Here is a 21,680-nt window from a genome sequence, read left to right on the forward strand (position 1 = left end):
GTCCAGTATAACATGACACACCCAAAAAAATCTCACCTACATGCGCCTGAGGTTGAAGTTGACGCTGAAGTTGTATTCCACAAATGCTACCCTGGGAAAGTTCGCAAGAATTCTTCCCAGACGCCAGTTTTTCCGAGGGAAATGAAATTGAGCAGACAAATTGAGCAGGAAGTTGGCCATTTTGCTTTAAATCGGAAGGTTTGGGGAAAAAAAAGTATCAATAGACAAACTTTTGGTACTGTTATGTCAGGATGCATTCACAAAAATCTCAATGCATTCCTGAACAGAAATTTGGGGTTGAAGCAGAACTTTTACAGTCCAACCCCTGTCTCCAATTTCTCTCACAACAGGACACACAAAAAAGTTTCAAGGATCTCAAGTCGGTGACGCTGAATCGCAAAGCTTTTGTTTTGACTCAGCTCAAGGTGATTATAAGTATGTATTTTTTTTCCTTTGCTGCAGGTTCTTCGTCCAGGATCACCGTGCAGAACCTGAAGGCGACCGACGTGGACTCGGACAGCCTGAGGCTGCGCTACGTCATGACGAAAGATCCTCCGAGCGGCAGAGTCCAGCTGAGCCGTAGCGGAGGCCTCGAGAAAGTTTCCACCAAGGGTCCCGTGCGCAGTTTCACGCAGGAGGACGTCAACCAAGGTTGGGTTCAAAGCTTCGGCGGGCACGTTGAGAATGGGATGTCAGCGCTCCGGTGTGTTTTCCGGTTGCAGGTCTGGTGCAGTACAGCCACGAGAAAGGCGAGAAGGGAGGCAGCCTGTCGTTCAAGTTCAACCTGGTGGACCCGGAAGGCAACAAACTCATTGACCAGTCCTTCTTCATCAGCGTGCTCGGTAGCTTGCGCCCAAATTTCCACTCCTCTCGCCGCAAGTTACCGGAACGGATTGCCCCTTATCGTTCCTCGCTCGCAGCATCTTCCTTCGACGCTCCCGTAATTGCGCGTCTGTCGGATCGCTTCCCGCCACACCGCCTGGCCGTCTTTCCCTCTTTGCGGGCATCCGTCTTCTCTGCTCTTGTGCAGCTTGTGTCAGTCCACATTTATCTTCTCCCTCACACCTCTTTGCTTCCTACGCAAACTCAGGGGGGGGCTTGTGGGATAAATTGAAGCCTCAAGAACATGAAACTTGGTCGGCCTGTCTATCATGAGACTCGCCGGAAAGTCTCAGGAAGCCAAACGTTAACTGTCAAAGAAAGTCGGCCATCATTTCAGGTTGAATTGCCAATTTTAGGGTCAATTTGGTCATTGTGAGGGGTCCTCGGAAGGCTAAAAAAATTCTGCTCTTTTCCATTGGAAGCCTGAAATGTGGCCGGCATGCCAATGATGAGGAGACGCACAAAAGAAGCCCTGCCTGAAAAGACACAGGAAGTCATTTTGTTTTGAGGTGCTCATTTCACGGTCAAACCCCGAGAGATTTGCTGCAATCGCTACCAAATCCGAACCACGTGCACGTGAAAGACAGATTGCAAACAACATCTTGTGTGTGTGTGTGTGTGTGTGTGTGTGTTTTTTTTTTTTTAAATGTCTAATGTTCCTTGTGTGTCCTTCCCCACCCCCACAGAGGACCGCCTGCCTCCATCGGTGGTGGTCAACAAAGGCCTGGTCCTGGACGAGAACTCAGTGAAGAAACTGACCACGCTGCAGTTGTCGGCCAGCGACCAAGACAGCGAACCCGGCGAGCTGCTCTACCGCCTCACCAAGCAGACCGCCCTCGGACACCTGGAGCTCGCCGCCAACCCCGGTAGGCTCAACACTCCCGTTCATCCATTCGCTTGTTTCCATTTAAAAAGTCATCTTGGCATTTCCACATTTGTTATAAGGTTGAATGAAAAGATTTGAAAAAAGAGAAGAAGAAAAAAAACACACACTTGCATGCAATTCTTGCTGGAGATTTTCAAAAGAGGCTGCTCATCAGGAACAGTCGAGCTGGCGATAAACCGACTCAGTGCCAGCCATTTTCAAACCCTTCATTACCTCACCACGTGAAAATAAATAAATCCTTTGGGGCGTACCTGGGAATGAAAGCTTAGATTCTTCCAAAAAAACGTGAAAAAACATCTTTGGCATCGAATGAGTTTTTAAGTTGCTCTTCTGTTTTCAAAATGAGCAGCTTTAAAAATCGCCATCCCTCTCATTTCTTTGTCTTTTCTCATTTGGCTCCCCGGTGCAGCCCCACCATCAATATTGTTAAGTATCTCTCGGCTCCCTCAAAGCGCATTTCGGCACCCAGCTTGCAGCTCATTAGCGGGCCGTGAAAACGCTTCTTGTAGCCTCTTGTGCCTAAATAGCAGAGTGATGCGGCGCCATTACGATCACAATTAAAGATGATTATTCTTTCAAATTGTCTCGTTAATAAGCAAGCGTGTTCGTTTGAGCGAGAGAGGACTTGATTGTCTCGTTAGGATGATGAAGGACGGCGGGCGCAAGAGGATGAGGACACGGAAGGAAATTGATTTGCAAACTAGAAAAAAAGGGGAAAATGAACACTGAAATCCAACAGAGGAAACTTTGCTGGTCTTTCAGGACCCACCGAATATTATCTTCTGACACAATATAAGTACCCGAAACTACCCCCCAAAAAAGAGAAGATATTCCTTTCACTATAGAAAAATACCAGACTTTCTTGTAACTTTTGTCTACTTTAATAATCAGGAGTAGAAGATGGGTTGGTTTGACCAAAAACAGCGGTTTCTGGCAGAAAATTGGAGATTGAACGCACGATTGCAAAAATCGAATCAATTGTGGAAGGGTTGAAATTGAATGTTTTACGCTATTGTTATATTCCGCGCAGTCTAAATCCACACGAAGAGGCATCTGAATCTTTTTCCGACCTGAATATGCAGCAGCGTTTTCTTTGTCCGTCTTGCAGGCGTGCGAATCGACAGTTTCACGCAGGCTGACCTGGCATCCCGCAGCGTCCAGTACGCTCACACCAGCCAAGAAGAAAAGCACGCAGACCAGTTCTCCTTCACCGTATCTGACGGCACCAACGAGGTAAATGAAAGTTGGAAATAGGAAGAAAATGTCAATATGCTCAAGGGTATTAAATAACATTTTACAAGGGATTGTTTTTACTTTTTTAAAGTGAAGGTCGTAATTTAAAAAAAATGCAACCTGAATATGCAGCAGCGTTTTCTTTGTCCATCTTGCAGGCATGCGAATCGACAGTTTCACGCAGGCCGACCTGGCGTCCCGCAGCGTCCAGTACGCTCACACCAGCCAAGAAGAAAAGCACGCCGACCAGTTCTCCTTCACCGTATCTGACGGCACCAACGAGGTAAATGAAAGTTGGAAATAGGAAGAAAATGTCAATATGCTCAAGGGTATTAAATAACATTTTACAAGGGATTGTTTTTACTTTTTTAAAGTGAAGGTCGTAATTTAAAAAAAATGCAAAAATGAAGACGGTACCGAAAGGTAATAGTTTTACAAAGGTATTTTTTTCAATTGAAGTTTACAGCTACTAAAAAGAAGTCAAAACTGCAAAAAAATTTGATTGAAAGGAAGGGTAAACGAAATTTTTTTTGTAAGTATTGAAAGGTAGTAAATGAAGTGCAAGATGTAAATCTGCATGAAAATGTTTTGAATGTTTTTTTTTAACTAGACGCTAAAGGGACAATCTATAAAGTTTTTTTCCACAGTATTCATTTCAATAATATGCAAAAAAATGTTCTGTCACATGAACATAATATTATGATTTTTTTTTTTGTGTAACTGGAGATGAAGTAATGCAGCAGGCTGCCATGTTTTGCCGCCATTTTTCTGCTATGGCTACCCAAAGGAGACAAACTTAGCAAACGTCCCTCATGCACTTATTGATGGAATACTGTACAGTACTTGCATGCTCTCTCTGAGGCACTGTAGTGGACGTGCTTCAAAATGCACGCGTTTCGAGCTTACTTTGTTGCATTCTATTGGTTCACCACAAGATGTCACCAAATTCTACCCACTGTACCTTGAAGGTATCAAAGTGCAAGTGGAAAAATATTAAGGCCATGAAAAGTAAGAGATATTTTTTCGGGGTGAGATCTAAATTTTGACATCATATAATCTTCCTCTTGACTGCTTGGCTGAATTTCACGCCGCGTTGGCCACCAGGTGGCGCAGACGTTCTACATCACCATCAGACCCGTGGACGACTCTCTACCCATTCTCACCGTTCCCGGTATGCGCGTTCAGGAGGGCGTGAGGAAAACCATCACCGAGTTTGAGCTCAAGGCCACCGATGCCGACACAGAGGTTGGTGACAAATACCTTTTTTGGGATGGGTGAAAGGTACGGAGACAGAGAGAGGTGGGTACGAAGTTTGGCCCCAAAATTTCCACTATTGCAGACAGTGTCAGAGGTGCAACAGATTTGAGTCTGGACCCGGGGCATAGTGTCAAAAGGTTACCCCCCCATACCCACTGGAAAAGGAAGTAGTAAAGGAAAACTGCATTTCATACTGCGTGGAAGGGTCCTCGATTTTAGCCCCGGTTCCGTCCTCCGTGCGGCAGGCCGAGTCCATCGTGTTCACGGTGGTACAGCCGCCGCGCCACGGCGCCATCGAGCGCACGGGCAACGGGCAGCACTACCGACCCACCTCCACCTTCACCATGGACGACGTCTACCAGAACCGCGTCAGCTACAACCACGACGGCTCCAACTCGCTGCAGGACAGCTTCGCCTTCACGCTGGCCGACGGCACCAATCTGCTCTTCGTGCTGCGGGACAGCGCCGGCAAGGAGGCGAGTACGCGCATTCAATTCCTGTCGAAAATGCCAACCAAAAATCAGCTCAATGAAATGAAATCTATATTTTGTTGGAAATTGTGATTGTACGTTCAGTTGGAGCATATGTTTAAATATGTCATGTAAAATTCAACATATGCGTCTGAACTTCATATGAAAGGGAGATTTTCCTCATTTGGTCATATGAATGACGTTTTCGAATTTGGTCCCGTGAATATGAAATGTTGGAATGCGTTCACGTGAGTATGACACCGGGCGTCTTTTTAGATTGTGACGGCAGCCCCGCAGAAGTTCAAGATTGAAATTCTTCCCGTGGATGACGGCACGCCGCGAATCGTCACCAACCTCGGACTGCAGTGGCTGGAGTACATGGACAACAAGGTCCGACGGGCTCCAAACCTTCATTTCACACCCCAAGCCTTGTTGGAATCCACGCGTGCACTGAAAAGCCATTCTTGAAACCCTAATTTAATGCCGTTAACGAGCTCTTAAAACTCTGGCTTGAAATCCAAACCCTTTAAAACTCCAACAAAGGCTTGAGTCCCTTACCCTGGTTTGAAATTATAATTTTAACCCCAATCCTTTTTTTGAAAGCCAACTTTTTGGGGGGGAAAACCTTACTAAATGCAACTCTAAAACCTACCTTGAAACCTGAACCCGGGCTAAAAACCCTAATCGGAACCCTCGTGCCACCTTCAGTCATTCCAGTCTTCATTGCAATGCGTATTCAGGCACAGCACAATGACTGTGTTGCAGTACCCCCTGTTGGTACAAACGCGTCATTACAAGAGGAGATTTGTCTACTTTTTTTCAGATTTTATTCAATGTGATGTGTTTGTTGTGAACGTTTTTCCTCCCCAGGCGACCAATCTGATCACCAAGAAGGAGCTGCTGACCGTGGACCCGGACACGGACGACGAGCAGCTGGTCTACGAGGTCACCGGCGAGCCCAAGCACGGCTTCCTGGAGAGCAAAGCGACACCCGGCGCCCGCGTCAGCTCCTTCACGCAAGGTGGTGGCCAATCTCCATCTTGGACGTTGCCTTGGCCTGCGCAAAAAAAAAAACATTTAGCGAGTAGATTCTTTCCTTCGAGGGCTTTTCACAGTCAAGGCTTGAATGCAGAGGTTAAAAGTCAAGGTCACAGAGTGGTCAAACCCCAATAATCGCGGCCATTCTCCACCTGATTGTCTTCAATCTTAGTTTGCTGATTCGTTTATGGTTCTGTTGGACTTCAGAAACAAGCGCTTCAGAAACAAGGTCAAACATTTTATTGACAACATTTGATTCTGTTGAGTCACAGCGCGAATGAAAGGTCTTGTCAAGAGCGTTCCACATCTTTCACTTTTATGTCAGTATGCTGTATCATAATGAAAAATCATCACAAATCAATGCGAAAATGATCTTGGAAGTAGCAGCCTGAAAAAGAACTGAAAGAACGTGTCCCCCGTTGACCCCGCAGCCGACATCAACTTGGGCCTGATCCGCTACGTGCTGCGCGAGGAGAGCGCGGGGGAAACCATGGACAACTTCCACTTCCTGGTGAAGGACAGCAAGCCCAACGTGGTCGGCGACAACGTTTTCCACATCCAGTGGTCGCTCATCAGCTTCCAACACAAAAGGTTTGCATGGCACCCATGCGGCGCACAGGCGACCCCCGTTGACATTTGGATTTGCTTTGTTAGCCTCCGTGATTATCGCCAAGTATTCCCTGAGCACTTGTTCTCGCGCTCAAGAAATGGGAGACTCTCTTCATATGGAGGAAACAATTTGCTGAAAATGTCAACTACAAAAGTTGAAAAGCAAAAACTACAGCAAAATATTTGTAAATTAGATTAAAAAAAAATTTCTATTTCAATTTAAATCTTTGTTTAATGTAATCAAATGCATTGAAATGATGAAACACCGAAGGCGTGCAACTCTAAATTGGAGCTTGTGGGGGGGGGGGGGGGGGGGGAGACGAACGCTTGAAAATCTTGACTGAGGCTACACTCGACTTTATTTCTCTGCTTTGCGGCGGCAGTTACAACGTGTCGGAGAAGGCGGGCACGGTGGCGGTGACGGTGAAGAGGACGGGCAACCTCAACCAATACGCCATCGTGCTGTGTCGCACCGAGCAGGGAAGCGCCACCTCTGGTGGCGGGGCGGGATCGCGCCCCGGCCAGCACGACTACGTGGAGTACGCCGGACAGGTAAACGGCACAAGTTAATTTCGATACCATTAGCCAATATTTTGTTTGTTTGTAGTTCATTCTCATTCACTCGCACTGTCTTGATTTACTTATCTTGGGTTTCTGCTCATTTCCTCGGACTCAATTTGCATTTTCAGGTGCAGTTTGACGAACGCGAGGACGTGAAGGTTTGCACGGTGGCGCTGAACGATGATGCGGTTTTCGAGGGCGTGGAGAGTTTCCACGTGGAGCTCAGCATGCCCGTCTATGCGCTGCTGGGCGCCAACACGCACGCTGTTGTCAACGTCAACGACACGGAGGACGAGCCCACGCTGGAGTTCAACCGCAAGACCTTCCACGTCAACGAGAGCGCCGGCGTCGTACGCGTGCCCGTTGAGAGAAAAGGTACACGCTAAAGACAGCTGGGTCAGAAGGAAACCAAATTGGGTCAAAAAGGGACTTACTCAGCTTCTTGGGTAACTCAGTCTCTTTTTGACTAAATGTGGGCAATTTTTTTTACCCAACTGTTTTTGAATGTTTGCTGGCCTAAGCTGTATCGATGAATGATTAAAAAAAATAATAAAATCAACAGATGATTTTTATAATTTTCTAAATGAAATATAATTTGAATATGTTGAAACGAATAACTCATTCAATTCAATAAACTTATTTTTTTGAATAAATGGAATGCTATTCAAATGTACATGAAAATGAAATGAAAGGAAATTTTCTTTTCAATCCATTGTAATGAATGGAATAAAATTTTAAAAAATGGAACATGAGTTAAACCATTCCGTGATTTATTTATTTATTTATGATGTAAAATGAGATGACATGTTATTTTTTGCTGTTGTTAAAGTTGCTTGTCCTGCGCCCAGGTGACACGTCCAGCACAGTGTCGGCCCTGTGCCACACGGTGTCCAAGTCGGCTCAGGGCAGCGGCCCTCACGCCCTGGAGTCGGGTTCCGACTACAAGAGTCGCGGCGCAGGGCCCGAGAGCCGCGTGGTGCTGGGGCCCGGCGTGGCCATGGCCACGTGCGACGTTACCTTGGTGGACGACAGCGAGTACGAGCTCTCCGAGGAGCTGCAACTGGTGCTGTCCCAGCCCTCGGACAACGCCCGCATCGGACGCGTGGCCGTGGCCCAGGTGGTCATTGACGGGCCCAACGACGCCTCCGCTGTCACTCTTGGCAACGACACCTTCACCTATGGCGAAGACGCCGGTATCCTCATCGTCATTTATCAAAATTGCATCATTTCAGGACGGTACACTCTAAAAATAGATAGGTCAAAAAATAACCCACACCAGCTCAAACAGGGACTGACTCACGTTTTAGGTAACCCAATGGGGTTTGGTCAAATGACTAAACAACAAAACACCCCCAAAAATTATTTTGTACAAAAAAACAAAAAAAAAAAGTTGCTTTATATGAACAATTTTTTGAAAAAAAATGTTGTTTTGTTGGTAATTTCATTTGACCCAACTTTATGGATTAAATTAACAAAAAAAAAAGGTCCAGTCCCATTTTCAGTTACAATTCTCTCATAACAGGATGGTCACAACTAACCAAAACTGGGTCCAAAAGGGACTAAACCAGCTTTTTATTTATTTAACCCAAAATGATGGGTCTTTTTTGATGTGCTTATTCATTTGACTCAATTTGGGGGCTTCTAGGAACAACCCATAAGGTTGGGCCAGTCCCTTTTTCACACCAAATTGGGTTCTTTTTTTTACCGACCTATTTTTTAAGTGTCGGAATAGTTTTTGCACATATGGTCATCTTAGTACCCCAAGATTCCAAAGAGCTTTCTCCAGATGATCCGCATCATGTCTACCATCTTGACTAACAGGCACCATTGAAATTCCGGTGCTGCGGCATGGCAGCGACCTGTCCTCCGTGACGTCGGTGTGGTGTGCCACCCGGCCATCCGACCCGCCCTCGGCCACCCCTGGCATGGACTACATCCCCAGCTCCAAGAAGGTGGAGTTCAAGCCCGGGAGAACCCAGGAGGTCAGAAACGATCGCGCTTGCTCGGAAACGGGTCCAAAGTGTCAGTCGGCCTCAGCGTGTGTGCGATTTTTCTCCCGGCAGACGTGCAGTCTGACCATCCTGGACGACGTCCAGAATCCGTCCATTGAGGGCTCCGAGTCCTTCGTGGTCTTCCTGAGTTCTCCGCAAGGGGCCGTCCTTCAGGAGCCCTACGAGGCCAACGTGGTCATTGCCGACACTTTCCAGGACAGTACGTCCGCAGCGCTTCTTCTCACTTGCTTTTTTTTTTTTTAATTGTAATAATTGTAATTGTTGAATTTAAAATATTCCTTAAAAAAAGAAAGTTTAGCATTATTGTGTTTAAATTGAACTTTGTTGATATTTTGCCCACATACACAACTGCCCCTATTTTGGGCAGCACGGTGGTTGATTGGTCAGCACATCTGCTTCACATTACATCTGCGCTGTGAGGCAGACGTGGTCACAAGTTGCTCACTGTGCCGCTGTGATTTTATTTCATTTTTAAGAGTTGAAATTAATACATTTATATTCATTTTTATTCAATTATTATACTGTGATAGATATTTCACTTTTTTTGCATCTGGAAAAAATCCTAGTTGTTTCTTGAATGTTATTCACACTATTCAAGGAAATTTTTGATAAAATGTAAAATAGTTAATACAGTATTTACTGCGTTTTATCATTTAATGAGATTGCATCTCTAAAATAAAATGAACTGTTATATATTCAATATTATTAATATTTTTATATTTTTAAATCACAATTTTAAAATTTGGAATTTTAAACTTTGGTATTTTTATTTTCCATTATTTGCCATTCTGTGTGGTAGCAATAAAGTTTTGTGACCGTCAATGCGGGCGCGTGTCAGTTCCCAGCATGCAGTTTGAGAAGAGCGCCTACACGGTGAAAGAGCTCGACGGCGACCTGCACCTGCCTGTGGTGCGCACGGGCGACCTCTCCTTCACGTCGTCGGCGCGCTGCTTCACGCGCACCATGTCGGCCGCCGTCATGGATGACTTCCGCGAGCGCCCCAACGTGGACGAGTCACGCGTCACTTTCCTGCGTGGCGAGAAGGTACCGCCCGCCCGCCGCACTCGCGTCCGTCTACTTCGGTGGATAGAAAAAGACTACACACCCAATACACCCAAACAATGTCATTTACTTGAGGGTGTGCACACATGCACAACCGCATTTTCTCAGTTTTGAATTTCAATCTTCTCCATTGCAAATACCTGAATCCTTTTTCGAATTGAGTTCTACAGGTTGCATTCGGCAAAAACGGTAGAAAGGTTTTTGAATGGGATTTTTCACTCTGACAAAAACCTTACATTTGAAGACTGGGGGGGAGGGGTGTTGACTTTTTCGAGCCACTCTGTGTTTCTGCGGGGGCGCTAGGTGAAGAACTGCACGGTTCACGTGAACGACGACTCGGTGTTCGAGCCCGAAGAAGAGTTCCAGGTTCACTTGGGGACGCCGACGGGGGACCACTGGAGCGGCGCCATGATCGGCGAGCGGGACGTCGTCACCGTCACCATCACCAACAACGAAGATGGTGAGTGGCACAGACAGAATACTTGTCTACATTTTGAAATATTTGTTCCAAACATTCTCTTTAGTTTATTTCCAAATCGGTCACTTGAAAAAAAAAAAATCCTTTTCGGAATCAGTCATTTTAAAATAGCTGAATGCTTTTCAATAATTTATCTTTAAACATTTTTTAACGGTTCAAATATTAGGATTTTGGTCAGCATTATTTATTTATCTACTTATTGATTTATTTATCTATTTATTTTGGTCATACCGGTACATTTAAAATTATTAGTATTTGTATAAATAATAGTATTGTTAAATTTAAATTATTAAAAATGTGGACATTAATGCATTGTTATTGTGGCCACACATTAAAAAATGAATATTAAAGATTGCACTGTTACTGTTGTCACTCATTTTTGTAATTAAAACTATTTTTTGTTCAACTATTTTAGTTTGGTTTAATTTTTTTTTTTTTAACTTGTAATTTCAAGCTCCCACTATTGAGCTGGAGCAGGCGTCATATCAGGTTCGAGAACCTCCCGGTCCGGACGGTGTGGAGGTCCTTAATGTCAAAGTGATCCGGCGTGGGGACCTGGACCGGACCTCCAAGATCCGCTGCAGCACGCGAGACGGCTCGGCCCAGTCTGGAGTAGACTACAACCCCAAGAGTCGCGTCCTCAAATTCACGCCGGGTGGGTTATTGGAGGAAAAAAAATGCTAGAATGTTCTCCATATGGTGTTTACATGTGGAATCCCTTCAGGGATGGACCACGTCCTATTCAAGGTGGAGATTGTGTCCAATGAGGACAGGGAGTGGCACGAGTCCTTCTCCCTGGTCCTCGGCCCCGATGACCCCGTGGAGGCGGTGCTGGGCGAGATCACCACGGCGACCGTCACCATTCTAGACCAGGAAGCTGCTGGGAGTCTCATCCTTCCGGCCCCGCCCATTGTAAGCAAACCTGCGGGATTCAATGAAAGTCTGCGAACTTCATGCGAACATTTGATGTGAGGGTATCCAAACTACAGCCCAGCGGGCCATATGCGATCTGCCATCCTCTTTTTTTCTTTTAAGCGGCTTGCAACATGACAAAAAAAAAGACATTTGACATGGGCCGTGAGGTTAATTTAAAAAGGTGGGCAAAGTGACAAGGGAGGTTGTCAGAAAAATAGGTGCCATTACTCCTAACAAATTTGTTTACACAGTAGTACGCTAGCCTAATGCTAACATACAAATGGAAACGCTATAGACAAACTAATGGAAATTAGCATCGAAGTAACGGTCATTATAACCCCCTCAAGTAACTGACATACAAACAGAACAAAGAACAATAATCCAAGGCATATATTCTTTCCGCACCGTGGGAACAGAGAGATTTCTTCTTGTTCTTAATCACGCTGGCATCTCTTCCAGTAGAGCTCAGTGCTGCCTGGTAGTGGCACTATGTGGTACTGCACTAAATTTGTGCATTTATTGATTTATTTTAATTACGCTTGCCTGCATACTGTAACAACGCATTCAAAAATGTACCCCGCCACCATCCTCAGGTGGTCTCCCTGGCCGACTACGACCATGTCCACGAGGTGACCAAGGAGGGGAGCAAGAAGACGCCCTCGCCAGGTTACCCTCTGGTGTGCGTCACGCCCTGTGACCCGCACTACCCCAAGTTCTCGCTGATCAAGGAGCGCTGCGAGGAGGCGGGCATCAATCAAACCCAGGTGCACTTCTCTTGGGAGGTTGCGGCGCCCACTGACACCAACGGGGCACGCTCGCCCTTCGAGACGGTGACCGACACGACCCCGTACACCGGCGTCAATCACATGGTGAGACCATCCAAACGTTTGTCTCACGTCTTAACCAGTACTCTGCCAAAACGCTACAGCGGGAGATCATTCCAAAGGGACCGGCAACGGAAAAGGCTCCATCCACTTAGTTCTCGGTACCTCTAATAGTGTCTGGTGCGTAGGGGCGGAGGAGCTCAGAGAGGTCAGGTGGGGCCAGGCCATTTCAAGATTGGAAAACACAAGGCCTGACATTTGAACAGGGGTGCGGAGACTTTTTTCATCCATGTATGCCAACGGTGCTGCTTCTGCATCTGGCGCTCGTGTTGTCAGGTCTTGGACAGCATCTACTTCAGCCGTCGCTTCCATGTGCGCTGCGTGGCGCAAGCCCGCGACAAGGCGGGGCACCTGGGAACGCCGCTGCGGAGCAACATCGTAACCGTGGGAACCGACGGCTCCATCTGCCACACGCCGGTCACCACCGGGACCGCACGAGGCTTCCAGGCTCAGTCCTTCGTCGCCACGCTCAAATATCTGGACGTCAAACACAAAGAACATCCCAACCGGTGAGAGATGGGTGTCGGGTTTGGAACCGGCTTAAGTAGACGAGGCGTGCAAACTTTTGTGCTCAAAAGCCACTTTGGACTCTTAAAACGAACAGATGGAACAGGTCATGTCCCATCGCCGTTGATAACCGTCCACGTGTCCAAATCTGTGTCCCGCTTTCAGGATCCACATCTCGGTGCAGATCCCCCACCAGGACGGCATGCTGCCTCTGGTGTCCACCATGCCCCTGCACAACCTCCACTTCCTGCTGTCAGAGTCCATCTACCGGCAGCAGCACGTCTGCTCCAACCTGGTCACCCTCAAAGACCTGCAGGGTCTCTCTGGTAAATCCAAACTCCACCTTTCACCCACCTGCTTTCCAACAGATGCTGGAGTAAGTCGCGTACGCACTGCGCGTGCAAGTCTCAAGTATGAGCCATCAAGTTTCAAGCATGTCCGAAGTTACTGTCGCAAAAATCAAGCAGGTCAAGTCAGGACTTGGGTTCAACAAGTCAGAAGTCAAATTGAGCCTTTGATGACTAGCGTGAGCCAACTCCATTTTTGTCATGTTGTTCAAGTCTTCATCCTTGGGTTCATAGATTGGATCGCCAACAGTATCTTCTAGTTTGCGTGAAAGAAAAGTAAAAAATCTGGGTGAAAAAACAACTACCTGAAGATGCAGTCTTTGGAATGTTCATTGTAAAGTCTCGCCAAGTCAAGGAGTTCAAGTGAAAGTCAAGTCAGGTCTTTCACAAGTTTTAGCCAAGCAAGTACCCAAGTGCTAAAATTTGGAGACTTGACTCTGCCCCTCTTGAGCCTACCTAAGGAAAATCTCCTTCATTTTCGATCTGTGCCTGCAGAGACGGGTTTCCTGGACGACGTGTCCTACGACAGCATCTCCCTGGGTCCAGGCTACGACCGGCCGTACCAGTTCAACCCCAACGTGCGTGAGGCCAGAAGCATCCAGCTGTACAAGCACCTCAATCTCAAGAGCTGCATCTGGACCTTCGACGCCTACTACGATATGACGGAGCTCATCGACGTCTGCGGTGGCTCCGTCACCGCCGACTTCCAGGCACGCATCCGTTTTTACCGGGAGATGAGTCGGGGGCGCTAGACCTCGAGATCGGCGGAGTTGTAGACATTCTTTTTCCTTTACTCCTCCCAGAGTAAAACGAAACATGAAAATGAAAACTGTGAGAACTAAAGTCCTCCAAAGCCTCCATAATCTTCCTGCCAAAAAGTCAAATTTTAGTAGCAAACTATCTAAAAAGAAACCACGTGGAGACAGTAGGCCTTAGACTTGAAGCCTTGCTGTTTTTCCAGGTCCGAGACTCGGCCCAGTCCTTCCTCACGGTTCAAGTTCCACTCTACGTGTCCTACATCTATGTGACGGCTCCGCGTGGTTGGGCTTCGTTGGAGCATCACACGGAAATGGAGTTCTCCTTCTTCTACGACACCGTGCTCTGGAGGACAGGTTGGCTAGGCGCTTTTAGACCAACCCAAACCGATTTTTGTGTTGTGCTGACTCCATCTTTTTTTTTTGTTTTGTTTTTTTTCAGGCATCCAGACTGACAGCGTCCTCTCCGCCAGACTCCAGATCATAAGGATCTACATCCGCGAAGATGGGCGGCTGGTCATCGAGTTTAAAACGCACGCTAAATTTAGAGGTCAGTAAACACAACTTGAGGGTCCTGGCTTTATCACCGGGGTACTATTTTGGGCTTTTCTCCCCTCCTTTAGGCCAATTTGTCCCAGAACACCACACTCTTCCCGGACACAAGTCACACCTGCTGGCGCCGGAGCACCTGGGAGGCATCGAGTTCGACATTCAGTTGCTGTGGAGCGCCCAAACCTTTGACTCACCCTACCAGCTGTGGAGGGCCACAAGCTCCTACAGCAGGTCAGCCTCTTCACGGTGGTACAAGTCGATTGGACGTACACTCTGCAGACAAAAACCATAAGACTGGGAAGACTGTGGACCGCAGGAAGACATAGTCCTGGGTCGTCCCCAGGGCCTCCTGCCGGTGGGACATGCCCGGAACACCTCACCACGGAGGTGTCCGGGAGGCTTCCCCAATCAGATGCCCGAGCCACCTCATCTGACTCCTCTCAACAGCTCGTGATCATAAGTGAGGGGAGGAACGTAGATCGACCGGTAAATCGAGAGCTTCGCCTTTTGGCTCAGCTCCTTCTTCACCACGACAGATCGACACACGACAGTACCCAGACCGATTCGTGGACTGTCGAAATTGATCTGACATCCATCATCTGAAAGCTCATCCGTAGACGTGTTAGGGAATTAAGTACTTTGTTCACAAGCTGACGCCGCAGAAGGACTTGGGTTGGGACTGTCAGAACACTCAGGCCTCGAAATCTTGGGGTACAATTCTCAATTATGACAATGATCCCCGTATGATAGTTAGGATGGTCTGTGGACCACTGAAAGGATGACAAATAATTCTTGGATCTTAAACACCCTGCAGAAAGGATTATTCCGGAGAGTACACCGTCTTCCTGATCCCGTGCACGGTGCAGCCCACTCAACCGTGGATTGACCCTGGGGAAAAACCCCTGTCTTGCACAGCTCACGCTCCAGAAAAGTATGTCTCCAGCGAAACAAACCTAGAGCTGTTGTCGTTGATCCTCATTGGCGATTTTTATTTTATTTTTTTCCTGCAGGTTCCTGGTGCCTATTGCCTTCCAACAGACCAACCGCCCGGTCCCTGTGGTCTACTCGCTGAATACAGAGTTCCAGCTGTGTAACAACGAGAAAGTCTTCATGATGGACCCGGCCAGTACAGATGTCTCGATGGCAGAGATGGACTACAAAGGGGCGTTCTCCATGGGTACGCTACACCTAGAAACACACCGGGAGACCTTACCTTGACCCTAACTCGAGAGCCAATTCACATTTTTGGAAACTGGAGTGTCCTGGTTCTTCTGAAAGAATCACCTCTGGTACATTTGCCGTTTGTAAGCTCTTTGCTAATTCCTTCAGGTCAGACTCTGTATGGCCGTGTGCTCTGGAACCCGGAGCAGAACCTGCACGCCGCCTACAAACTACAGCTGGAGAAGGTCTACCTGTGCACCGGCAGGGATGGCTACGTTCCCTTCTTTGACCCGACGGGCACCCTGTATAACGAGGGTCCACAGTACGGCTGCATCCAGCCCAACAAGCACCTCAAGCATCGTTTCCTGCTCCTGGTACCGAAACTCGCACTGCCTCGGACCTCCGAGACCTCTCTGGCATCTGTGTTCCTCGCTATGATCTCTTTCTCTCAACAGGATCGCAAGCAGCCGGATGTGTGCGACAAATATTTCCACGACGTCCCCTTCGAGGCCAATTTTGCTTCGGACCTCCCAGAGTTGAACTCTGTGGCCGCCATGCCGGGCGTGGACGGATTTACCATGAAGGTTGATGCGCTCTACAAGGTCCGTAGCCGTTTTTGTCTGTACCTCAGTCCTTCCACAAGAGTATTCCTGCATATTCGCTGTTCAGCTAGCGCAAATTTCCTTCTCGGTGCATATTTGCCAGATATGTGTTCAGTTATCTTGTGGCATCTTGGTGCATAAGGAGAGAAGCTTCATTTAGACAAAAGAAGCAGGGGGGGCTCAATTACATACAGATTCACATGAGAGCGGTATCGGCAAATGTGATCTCTTGTTGCGATGACTCAATTCGAAGCACTACTCACGCTGGTGTTCAGGTGGAGGCGGGTCACCAGTGGTACCTGCAGGTGATCTACGTCATTAGTCCGGAGTCGCGATCCAGCCTGAGGATCGAGCGTTCGCTCTCCTCCCGGCCGAGCCGGCCCAAGCGCGACCTGGTGGACCGCAGCGGGCGCCTGACACTGGACGAGTCGCTCATCTACGACAACGAGGGCGACCAGGTGAAGAACGGCACCAACATGAAGTCCCTGCGTCTGGAGAGCGGGCCCGGAGGAAACTTCCACGCCCACGTGGGCCGCTCGGTGGGGGGCGGGGTGGCCGCTCTGGCCCTCCTGGTCCTGGCCGCGTTGGCCACCTGCCTCCTCTTCCGGCGGTGCCACCGGCAGGCCAAAGTGAGTCACAACTACTTGTAAAATTGCAAAATGGATCTATGGCCTTTGTCGTGTTTCTATCGATGGATGGATGGATAGATATCGATCAATATAGATGGATTGGGTTTTTTTTGTTTTGCGGGGCGGTAAAGAAAAGTTCTCTCACTGTTGCTACCAACAGAGCTGTCACTGCATGCTGTGTGATGTGTCTAAAAAGTATCACATTTTGCTCCAAAAAAATTGAGGATTGTGGGGAGGAAATGTGACTTTTTCTTCGTAAGAAAGCGCTTTTTTTTTTTTGTAGGAGTAATAATTGGTGGGTGGGGGGTCATGAATGATAAAAAAATAGCTTCTTGTAAAATAATAACTCTTGAAAAAAATCCTGCTACTTTTGCATAATATTTTCCACATTCTTTTCCATGAAATCAATCTTTTTCTACTTTTTTTTCAAACTCATTAAAAGTTCATTTCATGTAAAAACATTTTAAGAAGTATATTTTTTTTTAATGTGTGCAATGTTTTGCTCATAAAATGAAATCTTTCCAAAAAGTCAAGGCATACCTGTATACCTTGAATGTTATTTTATTTTTCCTCATCAAAACATTTTTTTTCTTTTTACATTTAACGTTTACATTTTATCGGATAATACAACTTTTTACCACATAGGAATCAGAAGTTTGTGCAAAAAAATATATTTTTTGTGAAATGTAAACTCATTTTCTCATCAGATTTTCATCAAGAAAAAAGGTCAAATCTCTTTTTTTTTCCCCTCTTATAAAATGACGACTCTGGTCCTCATAAAAAACACAATTTCTTGTTTGCTGACATTTTTTTCTTGTTTGAAACAAAAAAACAATAATCTTCAGGCACCAGCCAAGGCAGCGTACGAAGAATACCCGCTGAACACCAAGGTGGAGGTGTGTATGGACAAGTGCGTGGAGAAGAACTTCAGCAGCAAGCACTGCACCGTCACCAACGTCAACGTGTTCAATCGCAACCACCAGCCCGCCGCCAACAAGGCCAAAGTCAAGCAAGTCAACCTGGAAGTCAAACTCCACAACAACCTCAACGACGGCACCGAGGTGTGAAACCAGATATTTGTTTGTTTGTCTTGTTTTTTTAAGCTATTTTCATATCGAAATGACATATTTGCTAATGTATTTTTGTACCACATTGAAAAGGGAAAGCGTGTGATGTGTCGAGAACTCGGAAGCAGTTTTTGTTGTTGTTGTTGCTCATTCAACTGGGCTACCTCACACATGCGCAAAGCACTCGAAAGCTAATGTTGTCTTTTATGGACCTGTTGGCTGTGTCCACACCAAGACGGCTATTTTTAAAAAAATAAGTCAAACTGAAGTTTAACCTTTTAAACTTGCGGTCGCTAGCTAATGTTAAAGTCGCAACAAAACATTCTCATTAAAAAAAAAAAAAAAAAAAAATCCCATAAATTATTTTTTTAATCTGTTTCTCATTTAAAAAATTCAAACTATTGTAAAACTTTTCTTAATTAATCATTAATAATAAAACTTTCGCATGTTACCGCCAGCCTCACGAGTTGAAATGAACTTACTTCACAAGAAAAAAAAGTCACGGTTTTTATTTTGAATTTTTTTCCAAGCAACAAAAGGCGCTTCAAGTTTTTTTAAACTTGAGAGAAATTACACCAAAAATGCTCATTAAATTTCAAATTCCTTCCACATAAAATATCGTGAAAAAAATGTATCTTTGAAAATAAGCTTTTGTGCTGAAATGATTACGAAAATGTCACCTTTTTCATGTAAATTTTTTTTCTCTTGTAAAGAAAATCACAATTTTCCATGTGATATTTGTTTTCTTTAAATTAAAAAAAAATCTTTTCAACTTTATTTTAACAAAATGACAATATTTATATCTTGTAAATGTACAACTTTTTCTCATAAAATTCATTCTCCCAAAAAAAAAAAAAAAATGTTCCCATCAAAAGGACTACTATTTTTGGGTTAGAGCAGCACTTGTTGCTTTTAGCGACAGCCTGTCGTGCCGTTTTTATACGGACAGCTATGTTAATATTCTTATTATTTTTTAATATCCTTCTTCGTGTGGACATAAAAGCACAAAATTGGTGATTGTTAGCTCAGATTCTACTGTATCCAGTCATGTCACTGTAAAATAACAAATCTTATATCAGATGTACTTATTTGTCATCAAGTACCTTCTATGCTGCTGAGTGTCGATGAGATTCAAGTGCAATTATGACAGCTTCCTTTGTGCCATTACGATCGATTGGTTTGACTTTTTCTTATTATTTCTGTCTTTCATTCGTGTGAAAAAATATGTTTGATATCAACATAACGTAGCAGTTAAGGTCTACGTTCATTGGCATTTGACGAGAAAGCGAAAATGATGCTTTCCTGCATTTTTGCAGAGCTAGTTTTCTCAAAAGTTTTGTCATTCATGGCAACTTTTTTTCTCAACTATTTCGTTGTCGAATAACACATTTGACTAAATTACAACTTTCTTCTTCATTCTCTGTTTATTTTTGTAGGACATGTATAAATTATAACTTTCAAAAAACTTTTTAGAGGAAAACGATTTTCTTGTAAAATTTTTATATGAATTTCATGAAATTTGAATGTTTTTCTTATAATATGAAAAATATTTTCTTGCCAAATTTCAACGTATTCTCCTGGCTTTACAACTTTATATCTTGTAAAATTCCAATTGTTAAACACAAAAATTTTCATTGCTTCTCTCATCAAGTTTTGACATTTGCTCATATAATTTTTTTTTTTTACTTACAATTGCAACAATTTTCTTGTGGAAATTTAACTTTTTTTCATAAACATTCACATTATTTCCACCCCTAATCCAATTTTTAAAGTTACAATAAAATTCCAACTCTTTTGAAAATGTCACTTTTTCACTCCTTTTTTTCTCATTAAAAAAGCATGTAAAATTGCATATATATGTATAAGTGAACTTGAGCTACGATGAAATGTTAATATAAAACATATTTTTTCAAGCCTTATTAAGACATATTTGTACAATGACATGATTGTTAGTTTTTCCTCTTTAATTTGTACACCGCTGCCGATATTCCAACAAGTGCCGTTTAATATTTGGAAAAACAATCATCCAAAGTGTTTTATTCCTCCCCCGCGATGGTAACTAATCGGAAGTGTCGCCTTATAAACAATCAAGTGTGTGAGTGTCTTTGGAATCTTTTTCTCCCCCCCCCCCCCATTCGCCCCGCCATGTTACTATGCTTTTTTGTTGTTGTTTGTTTTGATGTGATACTACTGCTGTCCAAATCAAGTGTGAGACACCCACCCGCATTGCAAAAACAAAACAAAAAACTTGACTGCTCTCGCTTCCTGTCTTCATTTGACTGTGTGCCTATGGGAAGGAAAAAAAGACTCCTCCAGAATGAGCAATCCTGGGGAATCACACATATTTTTGGTGCTATGATTATTTTGCTGATACGATGGACGGACGCCTGTATTTGGTGCATTTTTTTTTTTTTTTTTTTTTAGTCAATAAAATGTGAAAGCCAGCTCAATGGTGCATTGTCGCCTTGTGTGTTAAGCTAACAGGTGTAATATGAATATTACACCTTGTCAACAAAAAAACACATGCACGACACATGAAATGACAATATTATTCTTTATATTATTATTATTACCCCAAAATTCCCTAAAAAGTCATTTTTCTTGTCAAATTCCTCATCCAATTTTAGATTTATTGTGAAACATTTTCCTTTTAGCATCCCCCCGGACCCCACCGGTTAAAGAATTGTTCTAAAATTGCACCTTTTTAACGTTAAAACTTGTTTAATATTACAATTTAAACACCAACAGGACCAGTAAATATTTGGTGCTGTTTTTTAATTATCTCCAACAAAGAAAATATAAAAGGGCCGCACGTGATAACTGGTTCGCAGGTCCGCCTCACAGCGCAGAGGTCGTGTATTCGAATCCGAGCCCGGATAGTTTGCATGTTCTCCCCATGCCTGCGTGGGTTTTCTGCCGGTACTCCGATTTCCTGCCATATTCCAAAAACATGGTTGATTGAACGCCCCAAATCGTCCCCACGTGACTTGCTAGTGTGTATCTTAGACGTTGTGTGCAACACGTTGAAGTTGCACATAATGACCAACAGATGTCATCCATTTCCCTCCCAGGCAAGAAGTGTGTCAAAAAGGAGAAGAACCCCCCCACGCCGAAGAAGCCCCCTCCCCCATTTCTTTTTGTGCAAAGTGGAAGTCATGTGACCTGTCCAAGGCACGCCCCCTCTTATGTAATGTCACACGTGCTCCCCTGGTCATCTCTGACCTCCTTTGTGTTCATCTGGAACTTTTTTTCCCCCACTTTGACAGTTAAGAATGCTGGAGAAATGAGATGTGTGAGGCAAGGTAACTTCAGGTTTAATCAAACTTTTACAGTGGTTAATGTATTTTTACACTTGCATTTGCACAGCAGTTACGTTTCTAAAAATCTGCATGCGTCCTGCACGCAATTTTCTTTTACCGAATAATCGTTTTTACATTTCGATATTAACGATTGTTGTCTTATCTTTACACTTATGTCAACAATGAAGTGGTTCACTTCTTTTTGCACTTTCAAAATGTTCTCAATGTCAGCATTTTTTTCTGATGAATATGTTAAATTATTAACTGTTTTAGCAAGAAAAAAAATACTTTTCCTCCACAAAATGTATTTTTTTTACATAAAGCTTTTTTTCCATGTAAACTATTTTCTTGAGAAATTACTTTTGTTGCTATTCAATTTACGTTCCTTGTGAAATAAGACTGCGCTTAAAAATTCGACTTTTCATCACCAAATTTTGACTTTGCCACCTCACAAGATTGCAGGTTTTTCTTCCT

The 21,680-nt window shown here is 44.7% G+C and overlaps 1 protein-coding gene across 2 annotated transcripts in view; it reads left to right on the forward strand.

Annotated features, from left to right (window-relative positions):
* The window catches only part of fras1 (Fraser extracellular matrix complex subunit 1), a 100,597-nt gene extending 81,984 nt beyond the window's left edge, over positions 1-18,613 (forward strand). The window contains exons 44-74 of one of the 2 annotated variants that reach the window (XM_019888515.1): positions 463-651; positions 723-842; positions 1,569-1,748; positions 2,877-3,001; positions 4,106-4,246; positions 4,504-4,734; positions 5,005-5,118; positions 5,599-5,749; positions 6,198-6,357; positions 6,759-6,927; positions 7,065-7,311; positions 7,785-8,129; positions 8,758-8,918; positions 9,000-9,147; positions 9,787-9,992; positions 10,314-10,470; positions 10,943-11,143; positions 11,213-11,400; positions 11,997-12,272; positions 12,564-12,796; positions 12,960-13,120; positions 13,637-13,851; positions 14,103-14,253; positions 14,339-14,446; positions 14,520-14,679; positions 15,263-15,379; positions 15,459-15,625; positions 15,778-15,983; positions 16,065-16,211; positions 16,487-16,840; positions 17,686-18,613. In XM_019888515.1, coding sequence (XP_019744074.1) covers positions 463-651; positions 723-842; positions 1,569-1,748; positions 2,877-3,001; positions 4,106-4,246; positions 4,504-4,734; positions 5,005-5,118; positions 5,599-5,749; positions 6,198-6,357; positions 6,759-6,927; positions 7,065-7,311; positions 7,785-8,129; positions 8,758-8,918; positions 9,000-9,147; positions 9,787-9,992; positions 10,314-10,470; positions 10,943-11,143; positions 11,213-11,400; positions 11,997-12,272; positions 12,564-12,796; positions 12,960-13,120; positions 13,637-13,851; positions 14,103-14,253; positions 14,339-14,446; positions 14,520-14,679; positions 15,263-15,379; positions 15,459-15,625; positions 15,778-15,983; positions 16,065-16,211; positions 16,487-16,840; positions 17,686-17,907 — 5,750 coding nt within the window. In that variant the 3' untranslated portion in view covers positions 17,908-18,613. Of the gene's footprint in view, positions 1-462; positions 652-722; positions 843-1,568; positions 1,749-2,876; positions 3,002-3,159; positions 3,285-4,105; positions 4,247-4,503; positions 4,735-5,004; positions 5,119-5,598; positions 5,750-6,197; positions 6,358-6,758; positions 6,928-7,064; positions 7,312-7,784; positions 8,130-8,757; positions 8,919-8,999; positions 9,148-9,786; positions 9,993-10,313; positions 10,471-10,942; positions 11,144-11,212; positions 11,401-11,996; positions 12,273-12,563; positions 12,797-12,959; positions 13,121-13,636; positions 13,852-14,102; positions 14,254-14,338; positions 14,447-14,519; positions 14,680-15,262; positions 15,380-15,458; positions 15,626-15,777; positions 15,984-16,064; positions 16,212-16,486; positions 16,841-17,685 lie in introns of both variants that reach the window. The other variant, XM_019888514.1, reaches the window with a different exon arrangement.
* The last annotated feature ends 3,067 nt before the right edge of the window (positions 18,614-21,680 follow it).

Source organism: Hippocampus comes, unplaced genomic scaffold (genome assembly GCF_001891065.2).
Source record: "Hippocampus comes isolate QL1 unplaced genomic scaffold, H_comes_QL1_v1.1 scaffold128, whole genome shotgun sequence".
Lineage (NCBI taxonomy): Eukaryota > Metazoa > Chordata > Actinopteri > Syngnathiformes > Syngnathidae > Hippocampus > Hippocampus comes.